The sequence below is a fragment of the Anabrus simplex genome, chromosome 6, assembly GCF_040414725.1.
Source record: "Anabrus simplex isolate iqAnaSimp1 chromosome 6, ASM4041472v1, whole genome shotgun sequence".
Classification (NCBI taxonomy): domain Eukaryota; kingdom Metazoa; phylum Arthropoda; class Insecta; order Orthoptera; family Tettigoniidae; genus Anabrus; species Anabrus simplex.
The window spans coordinates 234559556-234580419 of record NC_090270.1 but is presented as its reverse complement, the minus strand read 5'-3'; the positions used below and the strand labels follow the sequence as shown (position 1 = coordinate 234580419).

Genomic DNA, 20864 nt, shown 5'->3' with positions numbered 1-20864 from the left:
GCCTTAACCGTCTGAGCCACTCAGCCCGGCAAAAGGAACTTTCACACCATCAATGCAGTCATTAAAACTGAGGGGATTTTTCCTATTTGTGAAACTCACAATCTTGTAACTTATTTATTGCTCTCTACAAAATAACATCACCTGCAAAAAGCCTTATCTTTGACTCCAGTTCTTTACTCATATCATTGATATATACTGTATATAAGAAAGCATAAAGGTCTAATAATACTGCCTTGAGGAATTCCTCTCTTAATTATAGCAGGGTCAGATAAAGTTTCGAATACTCTAATTCTCTGAGTTTTATTTTCTAGAAATATAGACACCCACCTGTCATTGTATTCATCCTATTATGTGTGTTCCTTTATTATTCCTCTCTCTCCTTCCCCTCTGACTTGATATGACACTTGTTTGTTTCTTTCCTATATTTACATGTAATGAATGCTAACTGGTCAGCCCTCAAGCAGGATAACAACACAATTACAGTATACAACACTGTCCTTAACTCTTCGAGTGCATAGTTCCACAAGTAATACATTTCATATTATTCCGTATTGAAGAGCAATATAATGAAAAACAAGAGTTAAAATGTCTCCACCCATTTAATACTCATTCACTGCAAACCAAAAAAGTTACGTATACCTGAAACTAGCTTTGGTCCTGCTAGAGACCATCATCAGTCAAAGTCGCAAAGCCAAGGCTGCCTCAGCTATATCCTTTTTTTCCTCATTTGAATTTCCTGGTGGGTATTTTTCTTCAAATCATCCAGTGCAGAGTCAGCTTTGGTTATACTCGCTTCATCAATGGTTCTCAAAATATTGAGAGTAAACGTACCAGGTTCAATCCCAAGTTCTTCTAATATGTGAATTCTGCCAAAAATTTTCACTGCCAGACACCAAACAGGCATCATAAGCACCAATTTTCAGCATATTTGATGAAATTGATGTTGCTTTGGGGCACTGTAACCGGAGTCTATTGAAGGTTCCATTTGGGTTTTGACTTTCCCTTACAAACTTTTTTTTTTTTATTTTTTTTTTTTAAGTCTGGATATGCTAAGAACCGATAGAATACATTGGGTGTACAACATCCATTACTGCTTCTGAATTACTTTACCAATTATTTCAATGTCTATCAGTCTGAAACCACTGTTAGAAGTATCCTTGGTGCTAATATCTAATAAAAAGCCTTCAATTATTAGTTTTGTGGATGCACTGCTATTCAAAATTTGAAGGACATTTCCTTTTACTGTATTTATATCCAATTCTTCACTTCTTTAAACACTTTTCCACTAATTCTTCCCATATTTACACTACAAATCACTTTATAACTCTATTGTACAATAACAGAACCAGAAAAGTAATGAATGCAAAGGAAACACCTCCCACAAATAACAACAATAAATGGCAATGAAAAAGAAACAGAACTAGATTCACCATGTTGTCCAGAGCCTTATAAACACTCAGATCCTCAAATGAGGATCAGAGATGCAAGATATATACACTACTAGCAAGATACCCGTGCTTCGCTACGGTATTATACTGAAATTTATAATTGAATGTTGTTTTAGATATATAATCAGCCGAAATTCGCGATCTGAATCGTTTTCTGCGAGAATCCGTCAAAATTCGCGATCTGACTCGTTTTCTAATAGATTACGGCAAGTTTCCTCCCATTTTTCAATATTTCTTTCCAGCAATTGATTTCGTACTTCCCGGGCTAGGTCCAGGTATTCCACCCGGTCAGTTGGGTCCCTAAATCTTTGCCATCTTTTGTTATAAGCATTTTTAATATGGATCAAATCCCTCAGGAGATTCGGCGTGGTGTCGTCTTGGGTGCCTTGGCGGTACTGAACATTCTTAGTCATTACCCGTCCAGGACCCGTTTCCACCGCGGTCCGCACATTTGACGACGGTCCAGAACATTATTATTATTATTATTATTATTATTATTATTATTATTATAGATGTTCTGGACCCCACAGCAAGATGCAAGACCGCTACTTGGCGGTAAATTATATCTGATGCTATTGTCATTGTTGAGAATGTGACCAGCACCATTGTCGCGCGTAGGCAAGTGTGCGGGATTTCTGGCGATACGAATGACATACTTCCGTGCATTATTGACCTTATTATAGAGGTGAACAATTGGACGGTCTATCTCATTCCTATCGTTTATTTCAAATGTGTTTAAATTTTTATTCATATGCCAGGAGAATCTACTGTAATATAAGAACGTTCTCCGAAGGAAAAGATGGCTGTTGAAATCGAACCCAGGAAAGATTAAAAAAGATCGGTTTATGATCAGAATAAGTACATCGAAAATATCCAGCCTGTTTCCAGTCATTCGACAGGGTCAGGAATGGAATGAATAAAGCTCCATCTAGCGGCGACAGTACGAATTGTGCCGGCTGCCGAAACACTCCTCTGGGGCAATGATCGATGAATGGCAAATGAAATGAAATATTGGACAGTGTTGCTGGAATGAATGATGACAGGGAAAACCGAAGTATCCGGAGAAAAACCTGTCCCGCCTCCGTTTTGTCCAGCATGAATGTCACATGGAGTGACCGGGATTTGAACCACGGAACCCAGCTGTGAGAGGCCAGCGCGCTGCCGCCTGAGCAACGGAGGCTCCTTATAAGTACATTATGAACAGCAAAATCAATTGGTCTCACCTCCTTTTACACCCCACCGCCGTTATGTTTATTTACCAACCCCCCCCCCCCCAAAAAAAAAACTAAAATAAGGCATGTTTCTTTATGTTTCAAGGTGATTCCAAACCCCAATGGTCACATCTACCTTAAGTTTTGAGATATAAAGTATCCCCCATAAAAATAATTCACTTTTTTTCACTTCCTTTCACACTTCTCCCTCCCCCCCTTGAGTGAATTTTCTGGTAAAAAATACTTGTTTCTTTAATAGTAAAAGATCTTCTAAATAGCAATTATCACGACTCCTTCACTTTTTGATTTATGTGTCCTCATGAAAGGAATTCAACTCCTTTCTACTCCCGCCTCCCAAGATGGTTCCCCCCCACAAAACGCGTTTTTCTTTGTTTTTAAAGGAGACCAAAATACCAACTTTCACGTCCGTAACAACTTTAGTTTTTATTAGATGTATGCATTCTCATACAATTAAGTCGATTAATTTTTGAATTCTTTCAACCCCCCCCTTCATTGGATTTTCTGAGAATACGCGTTTTTTTATTTGTAAAGGAGATCCCATATACAAATTTTCAGTTCTTTAATATATTCAGTTTCTGAGATATATGTATCCTCATTAAAGGCATTCAACCCACTATTCACCCTTTTACACCCCTCCTATTGGGATTTACAGAAAACGAAAAAATACGTGTTATTTGTTTTTAGAGGAGATTCTAAATACCAATTTTTACATCTGTAAACTTTTTAAGTTTTAATATGTACACACACTCATTTCAAAAATTCACCCCCCTTTTTACCCCCTATTATTTGGATTTTCCAAAAAAGAAAAAAAATACGTGTTTCCTTATTTTCAAAGTGGATCCCCAGAACCAATTTTCAGGTCTGTAATATCTTTAGGTTCTGAAATATAAGTAGCCTCATTAAAGGCATTCAACCCCTTTTTCACCCTTTTCCACCCTTCCTATCGTGATTTTCCGGAAACAAAAAATTTTGTTTTTCTTTATTTTTAAAGGAGATTCTAAATACCATATTTTACATCTATAAACGTTAAAAGTTTTGAGATATAGATACACTCATTTTAAAATTTCACCCCCCTTTCACCCACCATTAAGTGGATTTTCCAAAAACAAAAAAATACGTGTTTTCTTATTTTTGAAGGAGATCCCAAACACCAATTTTCAGGTCTGTAATATCTTCAGTTTTTGAGATATAAGTATCCTCATTAAAGGCATTCAACCCATTTTTCACCCCTTTTCACCCCTCCTATTGGGATTTTCCGAAAACAAAAAAATACGTGATTCTTTATTTTTAATGAAGTTTCTAAATACCAATTTTTACATCTGTAAACTTTAAAAGTTTTGAGATATAGATGCACTCATTTTAAAAATTCACCCCCCTTTTCACCCTCCCATTAATTGGATTTTCCAAAAAAAAAAACATATGTGTTTCTTTATTTTTAAAAGAGATCAAAAGTACCAATTTTCAGGTCTGTAATATCTTCAGTTTCTGAGATAAAAGTACCGGTATCCTGATTAAAGGCATTCAATCACTTTTTCACCCTTTTTCACCCCTCCCATTGCAATTTTCCGAAAACAAAAAAATACGTGTTTCCTTATTTTTAAAGAAGATTTTAAATCCCAATTTTTATATCTGTAAACTTTTAAAGTTTTGAGATATAGATACACTCATTTTAAAATTTCACCCCCCTTTTTCACCCCCTTAGCGACGGAATATCCAAAAATCCTCTCTTAGCGAGCACCTTCATCTTAATATAAATGTATCCCCAAAGTTTCATTTGTTTATGTGCAGTAGTTTTGGCTCGGCGATGATGAATCAGTCAGTCAGTCAGTCAGTCAGTCAGTCAGTCAGTCAGTCAGTCAGTCAGTCAGTCAGTCAGTCAGGACAAGTTATTTTATATACATAGATTTGTTGTTCAGCTTCATAGGTGACAGCAAAATAGGGGGCATGACAGCATTACACTTCCGAGAACATTTTTTTTTTACACACTTAGAATTGGAGTACAGCAATGAAACTTTGGAGTTATAATCTTGAAACTACGTACTTATTTTTACAGCCAAAGAAAAAGTTATGTTTTTGTAAACATTTCACCAACATCTACCCGTAATCGACTGTTCAGAATTGCTGGAAAACGTGCACTATTGCTGTCCATCCAGCACAAGATCAAGAGAACTTTTCAGTTAGAGGCATGTAAAACACCAGCTGAGAAGCAAATGGCACACTTAAAGGTATTCAAAGGCTGGGGAACAGGACATCACTCAAGATGGACTTGTTTGTGGAATGTCCTGCAGCTTTCAGACACTAATAAGTGTGCCTCTGAAGAGAATAAATAGAAGCAACAAGTACTCTTCCTCTTGTTTTGTTTACAATTTTTGTCCTATTTTAAATATGAACAATGGGGATTTTTTGAGTTTATGATAATAATTAGTATGATTATTTTCATTGTTAATGAACATATATTCCAATACAAAACCACAATATTATGTAGGCCTTGTCTGTGGCTGTGAATTAATTCTTTACAAAATAATAAAAACTGTTACTAGTTACAAGTTTTATTGAACGATTTACTCCACTACATGTTTCAGACGTTGCTCGATCATCAGATGGTGAAATGGTGACTTAGAATTGTTGCTCCACTTGACATACAATTGTTTGCAATGAATACTGTATTATTGCATTTAAGAGTAGGAGCTATGCATTATGAATTAATTACATCTATGCTGAGTGAACTATAGGTGTGTGTCATCTCAGAAATGTACAGTCTCTGCTAAAGCTTAATATTGCTTTTAAATAATCATTTTCAATTTTATCACTGAGCATATGTTGAGGATAACATATGAATTGTAACACAGTAGAGGTTTCCACCTATTCAATATTAAGATGTATTTACAATATTTTCATTTATTTATATTTTACATCTGAGTATTGAATAGGTGGAAACCTCTACTCTGTTATAAATCATTTGTTATTCTCAGTTCAATACGGACCAACAATATGAAATTCATAACCCTTGATATGTTTAGGATCTAAAAATTAATGTCTATACATTTTTAATGTTTCTAAAATAGTCAGTTTACTGGGCAAGTTGGCCGTGCAGTTAGGGGTGTGCAGCTGTGAGCTTGCATCCGGGAGATAGTGGGTTCGAACCCCACTGTTGGCAGCCCAGAAGATGGTTTTCCGTGGTTTCCCATTTTCTCAAGAGGCAAATGCTGGGGCTGTACCTTAATTAAGGCCACGGCTGCTCCATTCTCATTCCTAGGCCTTTCCTATCGCATCGTCACCATAAGATCTATCTGTGTCGGTGTGAATTAAAACAAATTGTTATAAAAAAAAAAAAAACTGTTTTATCCATTTTGGATGTGTGTTGAAAATGGTGGGAGAATTCAGTATATTTCATACTTCATGTCTTAGGTCTTGTAGATGTGAAACAACTGCTGATTTTTCATGCTTATGTAGCCAAAGTGCAGTTCGGTGTTTTTGAAATCTGGTATCAGATCCTCTTCCAGTTATTCCTATGTAAAAACATTCACAGTCTTAGAGGTGATTTTTCTGTATACACCAGTTTGTTTGAATTTATGTGGTAAAATATTCTTTGAAAACAACTGTGGATGAAATAGAGCAACAAATATATGTCACCATTTCACCACCTCATGACGGAGCAAAGTCTCTGAAGCACATAGTGGATTAAATTCATTTAATAAAACTTGTGACTGGTAACAGTTTTTATTATTTCATAAAGAATATAATATATATATTCTATTTCTGCATCACCTGAAATATTACATTAACATTCTGAACACTGAATAATATGTAAATAATATTTTCTTTTTTCCTGCTGAAAATTAATCATTGTAACATCATCTTACCGAGATTTAAATTAAATTATCCAATCTATTTATAAATATCAAATCATAATTATTATTCCAGTCATGTCCATCTGCTAACTGCTAGTTAAATATTCATGTATGTAAACAGAGTGGAAATTATATTTTCATACTTACCGTCCTGTGTTACATTACTGTGGGTTAGTTCATGATTGGCTAACAATGTCCTCTCTACTAACATTATTGTCAAGCAACTCTTGTTGGCCTTGGAGATTGTTAGGAGCCGTTAATATTCGTGACGATATCATCATGTACGTAGGAATGATGGAATAATCTTTGTTTAATGGGCTTTATTCCCTTAACCTCTTCCTATGGTTATGTAATAAGGATGTATCAAGCAAATTGGCCGAGTGTTTATGGTCACGTAGCTGTGATCTTGCAATCGGTAGTTGGTGGGTTTGAATCCTACCATCAGCAGCTCTAAAAATGGATTTGCGTGGTTTCCCACTTTCACACCAGGCAAATGATGAGGCTGTCGCTTAATGAAGACTATGGCCGCTATCTTCCTAATCTTACCCCTTTCCCATCCTCCCGTCGCCCCAAACCTTTGATGTGCGAATGCGCCGTTAAACCACTAGAAAAAAGGTTAGGATGTAAAGGAAAGGGCATATGAGTCACTGGCAAGATCCTAATTTGAGTATGGTTGTAGTGTATGGGACCCTCACCAGGATTACTTGACTCAAAACTGGAGTAGATCCAAAGGAAAGTACCGCAATTAGTTCTGGGTTATTTCCTACAACAGTAGTGTTACAAAAATGTCCGACTCATTGGCTGAATGGTCAGCATTGAGGCTTTCGGTTCAGAGACAGTATGATCCCCATACGAAGCGTCAAAGTGCAGAATGGCGAAGTTCTGGATCCCCAGCCTTGAAAAAAGTTGAACATCAACCTTCGAGAACAAAGACAATGTTGGTCGCACATTAAAGGGTTAGTTCACCATGAGTACATTATACTGAACAAAATTCTTTACATCAAAGTCTTGAAACGTTTGCGACAAGCAATTCAGTGTCGCCACCCTGATTTGTGGCAGTTGCAGGACTGGTTCTTACTGCACAACAATGCTTTATCTGTTACCAAGTATCTTGCCAGATATTCTGTCACTGTCGTCCCACATCCATCATACTCGCCTGACCTCTCGCCTTGCAATTTTTTCTTGTTTCCGTGAGTGAAATTGCGACTGAAAGGAAAGCTTCATCAAGATATTGCAGACATCCAATGGGCTGTGACATATGAGCTTACAAGCATCGGAGTTGACAATTTCCCTGCTTGCTTCCAAGACCTCCAGAAACACTGGCAATTGTGTATAGACAGCCAAGGAGACTACTTCGACAGGAGCTAAGATCATTACTTGGTAAGTACAGCTTTTCTATTTTTTACGACCTCAGTCCTGGAACTTTTCTGACATAGGTTGTATTTAAGAAAGGAAACCAGAGATTGTGGAAAGCACAGACGAATTACATTGCCTCCACATGATGAAAGTGTTGGAAAGAATTCTAGAAAAAAATATTAATAGTATTGGTGGAGCCCCAACTGGAAGAGGAACAACAATGGATTTAGGAATGGAAGACCAATAGTGGACCTGATACTTGCAATACAAGAGATAGTGGAAAGATACTGGGAGTACAACAAAGATCAAATTCTGACCTTCATCGACTTGAAGAAAGCAGATGACTGTAAGCCCAGAGATAGAAGTTGGTTGCCCCTGGAGAAGAAAAAGTTTCCACATTAAATGATCCATATGATAAGAGATATGTAACAGCAAAAGCACCTGTAAAGTTCCGACCAAAGTAGGAGAGACAAAAGGATTAAAATTTAGAATGGGACTAAGACAAGGGAGTGTGCTATCTCCTCTCCATTCCTTATCATTATGGATATAATATTCAAAGAAATCCACGAGGACTGCAGTAGGAACACTAAAAGCATAGTTTTTTGCTGACGACATTGTGCTGTTAGGTGAAAGTGATGTTCAAGAAGAGGAGGGAATTACTTGAGGTAGTCAGAACATTACAGTGCTTTGGAAGTGTAATAGCATAAGAGTGCATTTAGATAGAGGGTTTTACCAGAGTGTACGAAGACTGCTATGCAGTAAAGAAGTGCCAATACATTGCAAGGAAATAATGTACAAGAATTGCGTTCTACCAATCTTTTGTACTGAGCTGAAACTTGGGTAATGACCAGAGAGGAAAGTAAAATCCAGGTAAGTGATATGAAATGCACAAGTATGCTGGCCAAGACAAGACAGAACCAAACAGAAATATGGTAATACGAGAAACACAAGGTGTATGTGAAGTGGGAGAGATTAGAATGATCAAGACCGAGGTGGTGTGGACACGTGAAAAGAATGGAAGGAACAAAGATCCCCAAAGTCGACACTTGAATTGGATGTTGGAGAGAAAAGACCTAGAGGTAGACACAGAAAAAGGAGAGAACAAAGAATAATTAAAATTATTAGGGGTCCACCTATTCAATACAAAGACATTTATTAATGTGAATTGATCACATGTCATTTACATGATGTACTAGTTTTAGCACTTAACTCGTGCCATCATCAGCCAAAGAATCAATTCAGGCAAACAATCAATTTTAAAACAATTCAAAGCATACTGTGTGTGACGCCTGCATAGATGAACGTTAAATAAAATATGGTACAAGATGTTATTGTGACACTTGCATAGATAAACATTTTAAAAAAATATGGTACAAGCTGTTATATAGATATATATTTACCAGATATTGTAATAGGAGTTGAATCATGGCTGAGAAATGATATAATGGATGCAGAAATTTTATCACGGCACTGGAGTGTGTATCGTAGAGATAGGATAGGAATGGTGGGAGGGAGAGTGTTCATTCTGGTGAAATAAGAATTTGTAAGCTACGAAAAAGTTAAAGATGAGACACATGAAATTCTAGGTGTAAGGCTCCTTTCTAAAGATAATAGGCAACTTGATATATTTGGAGTGTACAGATCGGGAAAGGGTAGCACTGATGCGGATAAAGAATTATTTGATAGGATAGTCAGCTATGTGGGAAACGACATGGAAAGAAATGTGATTGTAGCGGGAGATCTGAATTTGCCAGATGTAAATTGGGAAGGAAATGCGAACGACAGGAAGCATGACCAACAAATGGCAAATAAGTTAATATGGGAAGGACAGCTGATTCAGAAAGTGATGGAACCAACCAGAGGGAAAAATATCCTGGATGTGGTGCTGATAAAACCAGATGAGCTCTAGAGGGAAACTGAAGAAATAGATGGCATTAGTGATCATGAAGCTATTTTTGTGGTAGTTAAAAATAAATGTGATAGAAAGGAAGGTCTTAAACGTAGGACTGTTAGGCAGTACCATATGGCTGATAAAGCAGGCATGAGGTAGTTTCTAAAAAGTAACTATGATCGGTGGAAAATGGTAAATAAAAATGTAAACAGACTCTGGGATGGGTTTAAAGAAATTGTTGAGGAATGCGAAAACAGGTTTGTACCTTTAAGGGTGGTAAGGAATGATAAAGACCCACCTTATTATAATAGAGAAATAAAGAGACTAAGAAGGAGGTGCAGACTGGAAAGAAATAGAGTTAGAAATGGCTGTGGAAGTAAGGAGAAATTGAAGGAACTTACTAGAAAATTGAATCTAGCAAAGAAGGCAGCTAAGGATAACATGATGGCAAGCATAATTGGTAGTCATACAAATTTTAGTGAAAAATGGAAGGGTATGTATAGGTATTTTAAGGCAGAAACAGGTTCCAAGAAGGACATTCCAGGAATAATTAATGAACAAGGGGAGTGTGTATGTGAGGATCTTCAAAAGGCAGAAGTATTCAGTCAGCAGTATGTAAAGATTGTTGGTTACAAGGATAATGTCGAGATAGAGGAGGAGACTAAGGCCAAAGAAGTAATAAAATTTACATATGATAACAATGACATTTACAATAAGATACAAAAGTTGAAAACTAGAAAAGCGGCTGGAATTGATAAGATTTCTGGGGATATACTAAAGACAATGGGTTGGGATATAGTACCATATCTGAAGTACTTATTTGATTATTGTTTGGTTGGAGGAGCTATACCAGATGAATGGAGAGTTGCTATAGTAGCCCCTGTGTATAAAGGAAAGGGTGATAAACATAAAGCTGAAAATTACAGGCCAGTAAGTTTGACGTGCATTGTATGTAAGCTTTGGGAAGGCATTCTTTCTGATTATATTAGACATGTTTGTGAAATTAATAACTGGTTCGATAGAAGGCAATTCAGTTTTAGGAAAGGTTATTCCACTTAAGCTCAACTTGTAGGATTCCAGCAAGATATAGCAGATATCTTGGATTCTGGAGGTCAAATGGATTGTATCGCGATTGACCTGTCTAAAGCATTTGATAGGGTGGATCATGGGAGACTACTAGCAAAAATGAGTGCAATTGGACTAGACAAAAGAGTGACTGAATGGGTTGCTATATTTCTAGAAAATAGATCTCAGAGAGTTAGAGTAGGTGAAGCTTTGTCTGACCCTGTAATAGTTGAGAGGGGAGTTCCTCAGGGCAGTGTTATCGGACCTTTATGTTTTCTTATATATATATAAATGATATGAGTAAAGGAGTGGAATCGGAAGTAAGGCTTTTTGCGGATGATGTTATTCTCTATAGAGTGATAAATAAGTTACAAGATTGTGAGCAACTGCAACGTGACTTCGAAAATGTTGTGAGATGGACAGCAGGCAATGGTATGTTGATAAACGGGGTTAAAAGTCAGGTTGTGAGTTTCACAAATAGGAAAAGTCCTCTCAGTTTTAAATACTGCATTGATGGGATAAAAGTTCCTTTTGGGGAACATTGTAAGTATCTAGGTGTTAATATAAGGAAAGATCTTCATTGGGGTAATCACATAAATGGGATTGTAAATAAAGGGTACCGATCTCTGCACATGGTTATGAGGGTGTTTAGAGGTTGTAGTAAGGATGTAAAGGAGAGTGCATATAAGTCTCTGGTAAGACCCCAACTAGAGTATGGTTCCAGTGTATGGGACCCTCACCAGGATTACCTGCTTCAAGAACTGGAAAAAATCCAAAGAAAAGCAGCTCGATTTGTTCTGAGTGACTTCCGACAAAGGAGTAGCGTTACAAAAATGTTGCAATGTTTGGGTTGGGAAGAATTGAGAGAAAGAAGAAGAGCTGCTCAACTAAGTGGTATGTTCCGAGCTGTCAGCGGAGAGATGGCGTGGAATGACATTGGTAGACGAATAAGTTTGAATGGCGTTTATAAAAGTAGGAAAGATCACAATATGAAGATAAACTTGGAATTCAAGAGGACAAACTGGGCCAAATATTCATTTATAGGAAGGGGAGTTAGGGATTGGAATAACTTACCAAGGGAGATGTTCAATACATTTCCAATTTCTTTTAAATCATTTCGGAAAAGGCTAGGAAAGCAACAGATAGGGAATCTGCCACCTGGGCGACTGCCCTAAATGCAGATCAGTATTGATTGTATTGATTGTATTGCACTCTAGTATATAATCGTTTCAAAAATGATGATGACTCCATTGTTTTATACACATAGTGTTTAATCCAGCTTGTATATGTCTTTAGTTCTTTAATCTTGTTGAAGATATGCTGCAGAGTTTTAATATCATGCATTTGATCTGTGGCTTGGTTCCAAAAGAATAAACGATCATCTAATGGACTTGGACTCAAACAATTGATTCTCACTTCAATATGGTGTTTGGAACCTGGAGAAGAAATTAAAAGCCAAATTAGGCAGAAGATAGGAAAGAAAGAATAAAAAATAAATGACCAGGAATGACAAGAAACGAACTCACCTTGAGCAGCCTGTTTGATCAGCAGACGGAGTTTGACTAATGGATGCGATCATAAGGTTAAGGGCCGACGAGAAGGGGAGGAGAGGGGAGGGAAGGGGTAGAGGAGGAGCAACGGTCGGGGATGCTTCCTAGCATCCAATGGAATTTATTCCTAAACCAGATTAGTAATAAACTTTCTGACATACTCACAAAAATAGCTTTCTTTAGAGCAGAAATTAAATGCATTAAAAATGAACAGAATTGCATCAAAAAGTCAGCCCAAAGAGACAAGTTTACAAAGAAACTTAATCGAGAATTTCCTGTAGTCAATCTAATATAATTTTAATCAAGGAAGAAACCACCATCTTAGCAAAAGGCTCAAAGTATAACTGGCCTAATATGAATAAAATAAATACAGCCACAAACTTGATTATTAAGTCGGAAGCTACAATCAATAAAATGCCGCTGGAATATCAGGACAAAGTAGATTTGAAGTAAAAAGAAAATTTGATAAGATGTTAAACTCTTATAACATAAATAAAAGAATCCCCCCCTTAATCAATTCCAAAGCTTATAGTTTCACCTCTGAACATAAACAAATTGCCGAACTCAAAAAGAAAATTAAAAATAACGATCTAATAATCACAAAAGCGGATAAAGGCAATACTACAGTTATCATGAACAAAACTAATTATGTATCTAAAACCAATTTTTTTTTACAATAGTACGTTTACAATAATCAATAAAGATCCTATATAGAAAATACAGCAACAATTAAAACAAACATTAAAGAATATATCCTTTCTTTTTACGGATCAAGAAAAATCTAAACTGTTAAACATGAACCCAGGTTTACCCACAGTTAAAGCCCTCCCAAAAATTCATAAAGCTAACATTTCTATCCGGCCCATTATTAACTAGAAACCCAGCCCTCTACATATAGTTTATCAATTCATTCAACATTTTCTAACTAAGAACAATCAATTGAGGTGCCTAATATCAAACACAGACATGCGCCACCTTTATCAAAATTGAGTTAAGAATAGATCATTATAGTATTCTTAATGCTCTCTCTGAATTAGTGGCCCATGTCTTTCATAAACGAATATTTGGACTTTATTTTTAACAAAGAAATATGCAGTTTCCTTCATAATCGGACAACTCCAAACAAAGTTTCTATCAAAAACGGACATTACCGTTTCAGCCAATCAGATTGCCCCAAGTGACATCAAACTAGCATGACTACCATTTGATTACATTCTCTATGTCGGTGCGTGCTTGGAAGTTTAATGCTCATGTTTCTTCAGTGTTTTACTTATAAGTATTTGGGAAAATATTTTCGTTTAATATGGAAGGCAATGTTTCGGAGTGTCCATATGAAATTGCGTATGTATAATGAAGGTGGAGAAATGGAACTGCAAGTAAAGGAAGATTACGCACATTTTTAATACCAGGTTAAATTTAAGAGTTTTCTTCTCCAGGCACAGATGAGTGCACTACATACTTGGAACTAGAGCAATGTATTAAGTCTGAAAAGAATGAAGAGGAAAGATCAACCTTAATTTTTGAAGAGAACTGCCCACAAAATAACAAGCAGAGAATTTTTATCGACATCTGAGAAAAAAGAGGGGGACTGTCTTTTAATGTCCTATGATTGCCGAAAGAACCATGCTTTGCCAAAATTAAGTGATCAGTCAGCTATTATTCCAGACAACTCAACTGTTACAAATTGTCTGTTGTAACAGGCACATCTCAAAGCAAACTACATCCTGACAATGTGTGTGTTTATACGTGGCTGGAGAATGAGGCAAAGAAATGAGAACTGGTATTTCCAGTTATTGGACATTCATATTTGCCGTCAGATAGGATTTTTGGACTCAATGAGAATGACCTGAAGAAGATGACGACCACAATAAGTCCAGATGAATATCATGAGGTGTCCAAAAGGTACGGCACAGTGAAAGTAATTGGACAAACCTGGGAACCACTGAATTGGAAAGAAAAAGCACAGATTTATCTGAAATTTGCTAGTGAACTTCATTTCAAGATTTCACAGTGTCAAAAAATTGTACTCAGTTGCATGAAAAGAGGCAATTTTGTACCTATAAGTGAGGTAGGCTACTATTTGGAAACAGATATTGAGTGCAAGATCACAAAGGCAGGACAGGCAAGTCTAAAGTTAATGAATACTTTATCTATTGACATTGGCATGAATGTAAACCCACAGAAACTTTAAGATTATGAAAAATTACTAGGTAAGCGCTTCAAAAGAGTGGAAATTAAATGCCTCTCTTAAGTGGCATGGCAAAGTCATTAATAAGAACAGCTGTAGTGAAAATGAACAAGCTGTTAATGATTATGAATGTGATTGTTTTGAAGACCTGTGTGATGAACTAGAGGTCTTTTGCCCAGAAATACAGTGAAGTAAGAACTGAAATGAATGTTAACAAAGTATAAAAATAAACTTATTTGTTTCATATTTTCATTATATTTCTTTTAAATTGAAGTTTACTATCGTGCCATTCCGCAATTTTGTTTCAAAATACTGGGGTAGTTTGTTTCAAAAGTGGACAAGTACATGGATGTTTGTATCAAAATCGGACTAAAGTCAATCTTAGTTTCAAAAATGGACATCGTCATATTTGAACATATTTTACATGCCGTTAGAATTAAATTCTTAAGTGTGGACCATTGTTTTCTTGTTCATAGGGATGGCAATATGGCACACACAAATTTTCACTCATATCGGGAGGTTTATATAGAGAAACAAACATGTGGCTCTACTGAAAAATTAACAAAATAGCTTCTGTCCATGTTTGATACCAGGCGCCTCAATTTCTCTCTCAAAAAAACCCATCAAAAACACCACAGAACTAATCGAAAAGTAAGTCATTTAATTTACAGCCCAACCATACCCCTCATTTTTTCGACATAGTAAATATGTATCCATGCATACCTACAACTAAACTCTTCTCCATTATTGAAAATTACTTAAACAGAGTTCTCTCAGCAAATTAGAAATGCAAGATTTCATTTCTCTTCTGAAACTGGTCATTAATAATAATTTCTTTATGTTTGATAAAACAATCTATAAACAAAATGGACTGGCTATGGGATCACCCGCTTAGGGAATTCTAGCAGACATTTACTTAGACTTTTTGGAATATACAAAAATAAATAACCACACTTTTCCAAATATCCTTATATGGGCCAGGTACATTGACAATGTAGCGTTGATTCGGGACAATGCATACACAAATAAATAATAATAAATATAGTAATAAAAATAATAATATTAATAATAATATGAAAATAACAAAAATAAAAATAATAATAAATGCTGACATAAAATGTGAATAAGGAAATAGTTGTAAATAATATAGACAATAATATGAATAAGGAAATAGTAAAATGATGCAGTGGCGGTGAATTCACATCAGAACATGGAAACGTGACGAGTATCTTTCAATATGCAATATTAAATTAAATACAAGGGAACACTTACAGGCCTAAAAATGACAACTAAGAGAGGAGAGTGGAAGATGCTGGAACCTTATGAGGTCCATGGAAAGGTATGGCGTTAAGGGGGAGAAAAGACTTACAAAAATACACCCAACAGACAAATAATTGAGAAAATGAACATACAATTATAAATGAACAATTAAATGAACTGGGGATTAACTGATACTTGAGACACAGAACAAAAGGTGTGTAACGGAAACAATTAAGCTCTTCGGTCACGAACAAACTTTGACATAAAGATTCACATTAAAGATAAATTTACGGAATGAAAGGAGGCAACCTCGAAAGAATCAAAAATTTAATTATGCTATTCAAAATAGAGTGTTACAGTTACTTACAATCACAACTAGAGTTAGAAAAGAAAGTCTGCCTCCAAAAACAACACTTTGCGGACTAGCATAATAGCTAAGTCATAAAAATGCTCTATTTTGGAAAATGTGGAAAACTAGAGGAAACTCCGGCACACAACATGAACTTCTACATAATTACTGACGTTACATTAAGTGGAATGGTCCAAAAGACAAGAATGCATTTAAATAACATAAGGCAATAACATAGCGCTTACCTTGGCCGGCTGAAGACCCATTGCGGGACGGACGCAAAACGTGTCCGCCCGCTGTAGTGATCCAAATTCAAAGACGCAGACAAATTAACTTGAACATGCGAGGTGCCACAAACAGGAAATCGAGTGATTACAAATAACCAATAGCAACACTCCAGTTTGCCACATTCACCAATTAAAAAACCTAATATACTGGCCAATAAAAACACTTGTATTTTGGCCAATGATGATGATCTTCTAGAATAATCCTTTCTGCTGAATTTGCATATTAGCAGATATTACAAAACAACAAGAAAGGGCCACTTACACGTGGCACACCCTGCCTCACAAGTCATGTATAAAAATCCAATCCCTTTATATCATTTACAGAATAATTGAATTTAAAACAGGAAATGTAAATACCCAGATCTCTTTGAACATAAATCTTCATAGTCCATTTTTTCATAGGCCTAAATATGTAATAATTTTTAAATAGGAAAGCTACATACAATAATTTGCTTTGCATAAATTCTTCAGTTTTTTAAATGTTTTTGTTTACCCAAAATGATGACAAGATATAATTTACATAACATTACATAATAAGGACTTCTGTTGCTTCAGTGATTTCTGTTCACTGCTGTTCAGCAACTGCCACACTAGCAGACATTTACTTAGACTTTTTGGAATATACAAAAATAAATAACACTTTTCCAAATATCCTTATATGGGCCAGGTACAATGACAACCCATTTGTCATAATGAATGAAGAAATCAAGAATGCGACCTCTACCCTGCAGGAACTAAACAACATCGACCCCCGCATCAAATTTACGCTTGAGTCTGAAAATAATAAATTAATTTCCTAAATTTATCTATTCTCACAAACCCTTTTGTTCTATCGTAAAGAATCTTCAGAAAATATGCACAAACTGCCAATACTATTCGCCAAGATTCCATACACCCCAAAACACACAAACGTGCAGTGCACAATAGAATGGTTCATCATGCATTCACAATACCTATGACTAAGAAAGACCTCAATAATGAACTCCACACCGTAAGGGCAATCGCCAAATTCAACAGTTACAACAGATCATTTATAGAACAGATAATAAATTCAGACACCGGCTTAAGACCACTCTCACAAAAGAAAAATCGAAAACTACCGTTTCATCTACTTTTACGTTCAATAGCGATGTCCATCAAATCACCGATCTCTTTCGAAAACATAACATAAAAATTTTCTTCAGAAGTAATAACAGAACTTCAGAAATTTTACACAGTTCATCACCTGTCAATACCTCTAATAGATTTTCTAAATCCAGAATCTATACATTCAAGTGCAATGACTGCATTGCTTCTTATGTGGGACAAACAGGAGGCAGCTTCACAACCAAATATTCAGAGCACATCAACACAGTAAGATATAATTATTCTGCTATAGGCCAACATATTCATGACTCTAATCAAAGTTCACTGGCATTGAACATGACTGAGATATTTCAATTAACTAACAAAGGTCCAATCGTGAACATTTTTGAAAATTGTTTTATTCATTGCGATCAATATTTCAATCCTAACTATAATTTGAATGAAATTTCCAACAGACCTAATATTCTTTTTGATCTCTTAATTAAATGGTTAAAAAATACTAGACTGCCAAAAAAAAAAAAAAACTATCTTTCAAAGCATACGCAATATATATCTTCATCATTCACCCCCACTACCACATCCTTCCACTCCAACCTAGCTCCCCAACAGTCGTTCCTCCTCTATCCCTCCCCTTCTCCTCGGCCCTTAACCTTACGATTACATCTATTAGTACAGCACCGTCTGCCAACCAAACAGGCTGCACAAGGCGAGTTTGTTTCTAGTCGTTTCTTGTCATTTCTTTTTTATTCTTTCCTTCCTATCTTTTGCCTAATTTGGCTTTTAATTTCTTCTCCAGGTTCCAAACCCCACATTGAAGTGAGAATCAAATGTTTGGGTCTAACTAAGACCATCACATGATCGTTTATTCTTTCAGAATCAAACAAAGTGTCAACCTCATATGACATTAAAACTCTACAGTGTATATTTAAGAAGATTTAAGAACTAAAGACATATACAAGCTGGACTAAACACCATGTGTACACTAGAGTGCAATAATATCTTGTACCATATTTTATTTAACATTCATCTATGCAGGTGTCACAGTATGTTTTAGATTGTTTTAAAATTGTTTGTGTTTGCCTGATTTGACTCTTTGGCTGATGATGGCACGAGTTAAGTGCCGAAACTAGTACCTCATGTAAACGACATGTGATCAATTCACATTAATAAATGGAGAGACAGGCAGAGATGGAGATCAATGATCCAAAATCCAATCCAACATCAAACTGGACAAGGGGAATGATGATGATTATCTTAATTAAGACTGTGATTGTTTTCTTCCCAGTTCTAACCTTTTCTTATCTCATTGTCACCTTGAGGCATCTGTGTTGGTGCAATGTGAAACAAACAGGGAAAAAAATTGCCCATACCCTCTTAAGCAGTATGTGTGAAGTTGTAATAATAAAGGCTGATTTTGGAGACAGATGTTGCAGGTCAAAATAATTTTTCATAGTCTAAGTCTGAATTGCAGTCACCAGTAACTTCCAATTTCTTGGCTGAGAATTTTAGGATGAAGTAAACAGGATTTTCAAGATTCTCTAATACATCAGGTGCATATACATACCTTCCTAGTTCCCTTAGGTAGATTTCCAATGAATAATCTGCACGATAATCTTCGACTGTCAGACAGCACCCCGTGCTTGCTATATTGAGGGATAATCAAACAGATGATAAAAACAATTAAAACAGTCTTTCAGAAATGTTATCCTCTAGTAACTTACAGCATGTACATATAACATAAATACTTTTAATTCAAATATGTTATTTGAAACTGTGATGACAACATCAAGCACCCAAACTTCTGTAGTACACAGAGGAATACCAATTACTGGTGCTTCAAGTAAGGATACTTAGTATTTGCAAAATCTGATTGTTAAACTATATGGCTGTCATGCCTGTGGCACTGATGAGGAAGTGCAAGTTGTGATTGAAATTGCAGTTTATGTAGATGAGATTGAAGTAATGATTGCAACTAGACATACATTATAATGATGATGTTTGTTGTTAAAAGGGGCCTAACATTGAGGTCATCAGCCCCTAATGGTAAGAAATGAGACGAAATTAAATGACAACTTAAAAGTCCAAAACCCTCCAATGACTAGATTTCAAAGCGTGAGGACGAAGAATGAATGGATGGATATGAATTTAAAATGAACAGTGGATCCGACCCACAGTACATCACATGCACAGAAGCTGGCACAAAACAATAGTAGTACTGACCAAGGGCCTGCTTCTACAGCACGATGATGAATCGATTATGCTTATAGTCGAAACGAGTCCAAAATCCAGGTCATCAGCCCCTCATAATGATATTTATCGCTAAGAAAGTAGAACCATGCTACGTGTAATGTTTCGGCACTAATCAAAAGTAGCGGAGACTCGTGGTATTCCACACATTATGGTACTATTCACAGATAGTGTAATCTGCACATGTAACACAGACCTATGACGTATCGCACATTGCGGCGCTATTTACAGGCAACGCAAACCTATAGCGTTCCTCACACAAGTGGACTAACCACAGGGACTCATACTATCCCGTGGAATTCCTCACATAGTGGGAACTGAGCATAGGTAAGGCAGAACCATGGTGTCGCTAATCCCATGGTGTCACTCATATAGGGGTATGAATCACAGGTACTGTAGGGCCCAACTCCTGATTCACACACTGTCGCTACTAATCACAAACCTATTGTGTACCTAACATAGTGGCGCTACGCGTAAGTAAATGCAACCCATGGTGTTCCCTGCATGATGGTACTAATTACAAGTAGTCTCATGGTTCTAAATGGATCATCCATTGGTCGCCTCTTATGACAGGCAGGAGATACCGTGGGTGTATTCTTCCTCTGCATCCCCTACCCACAGGGGGGTTTTGTGTTTGGTCCGCGAGAGGTATTTTATTTCCCTCAATTCCGCCAGCAAGCCGGTTAGGACCCCCCTATCCGCCACATGGGACGCGCCACATGGGAGTATCACCTCTCCCCCTGCTACGCCAGCGTAGTAGGTTCATGGCATACATTATAATATAACATTATCAATTATACTGTACTTTACAAACAAGCACATACTCACTCACAGGTTCAAAAAATGGGTTACAGTACTGGTATTCTTGGTCAAAGAGTATGAGGCTGCACATGTCCAAGAAGTATAAAATGACAGAAACAGAGTTCCTGTTTACAGCAGGTGCATTCAGTAAGCACTTGCTGCAGACAATCTTTTAAATCACACCGATTTTCAACATAAAATATCTGCTTAGATAGTGTCTGGAACCTCTCTTGCCTGAAGGTAAAGTCATCAT

The 20864-nt window shown here is 36.4% G+C and overlaps 1 protein-coding gene across 1 annotated transcript in view; it reads right to left on the bottom strand.

Moving 5' to 3' along the window:
- The window catches only part of LOC136875947 (splicing factor U2AF 50 kDa subunit), a 179854-nt gene that overhangs the window by 95282 nt on the left and 63708 nt on the right, over nucleotides 1–20864 (bottom strand). The window contains exon 3 of the mRNA XM_067149566.2: nucleotides 19128–19206. Coding sequence (XP_067005667.2) covers nucleotides 19128–19206 — 79 coding nt within the window. The remainder of the gene's footprint in view (nucleotides 1–19127; nucleotides 19207–20864) is intronic.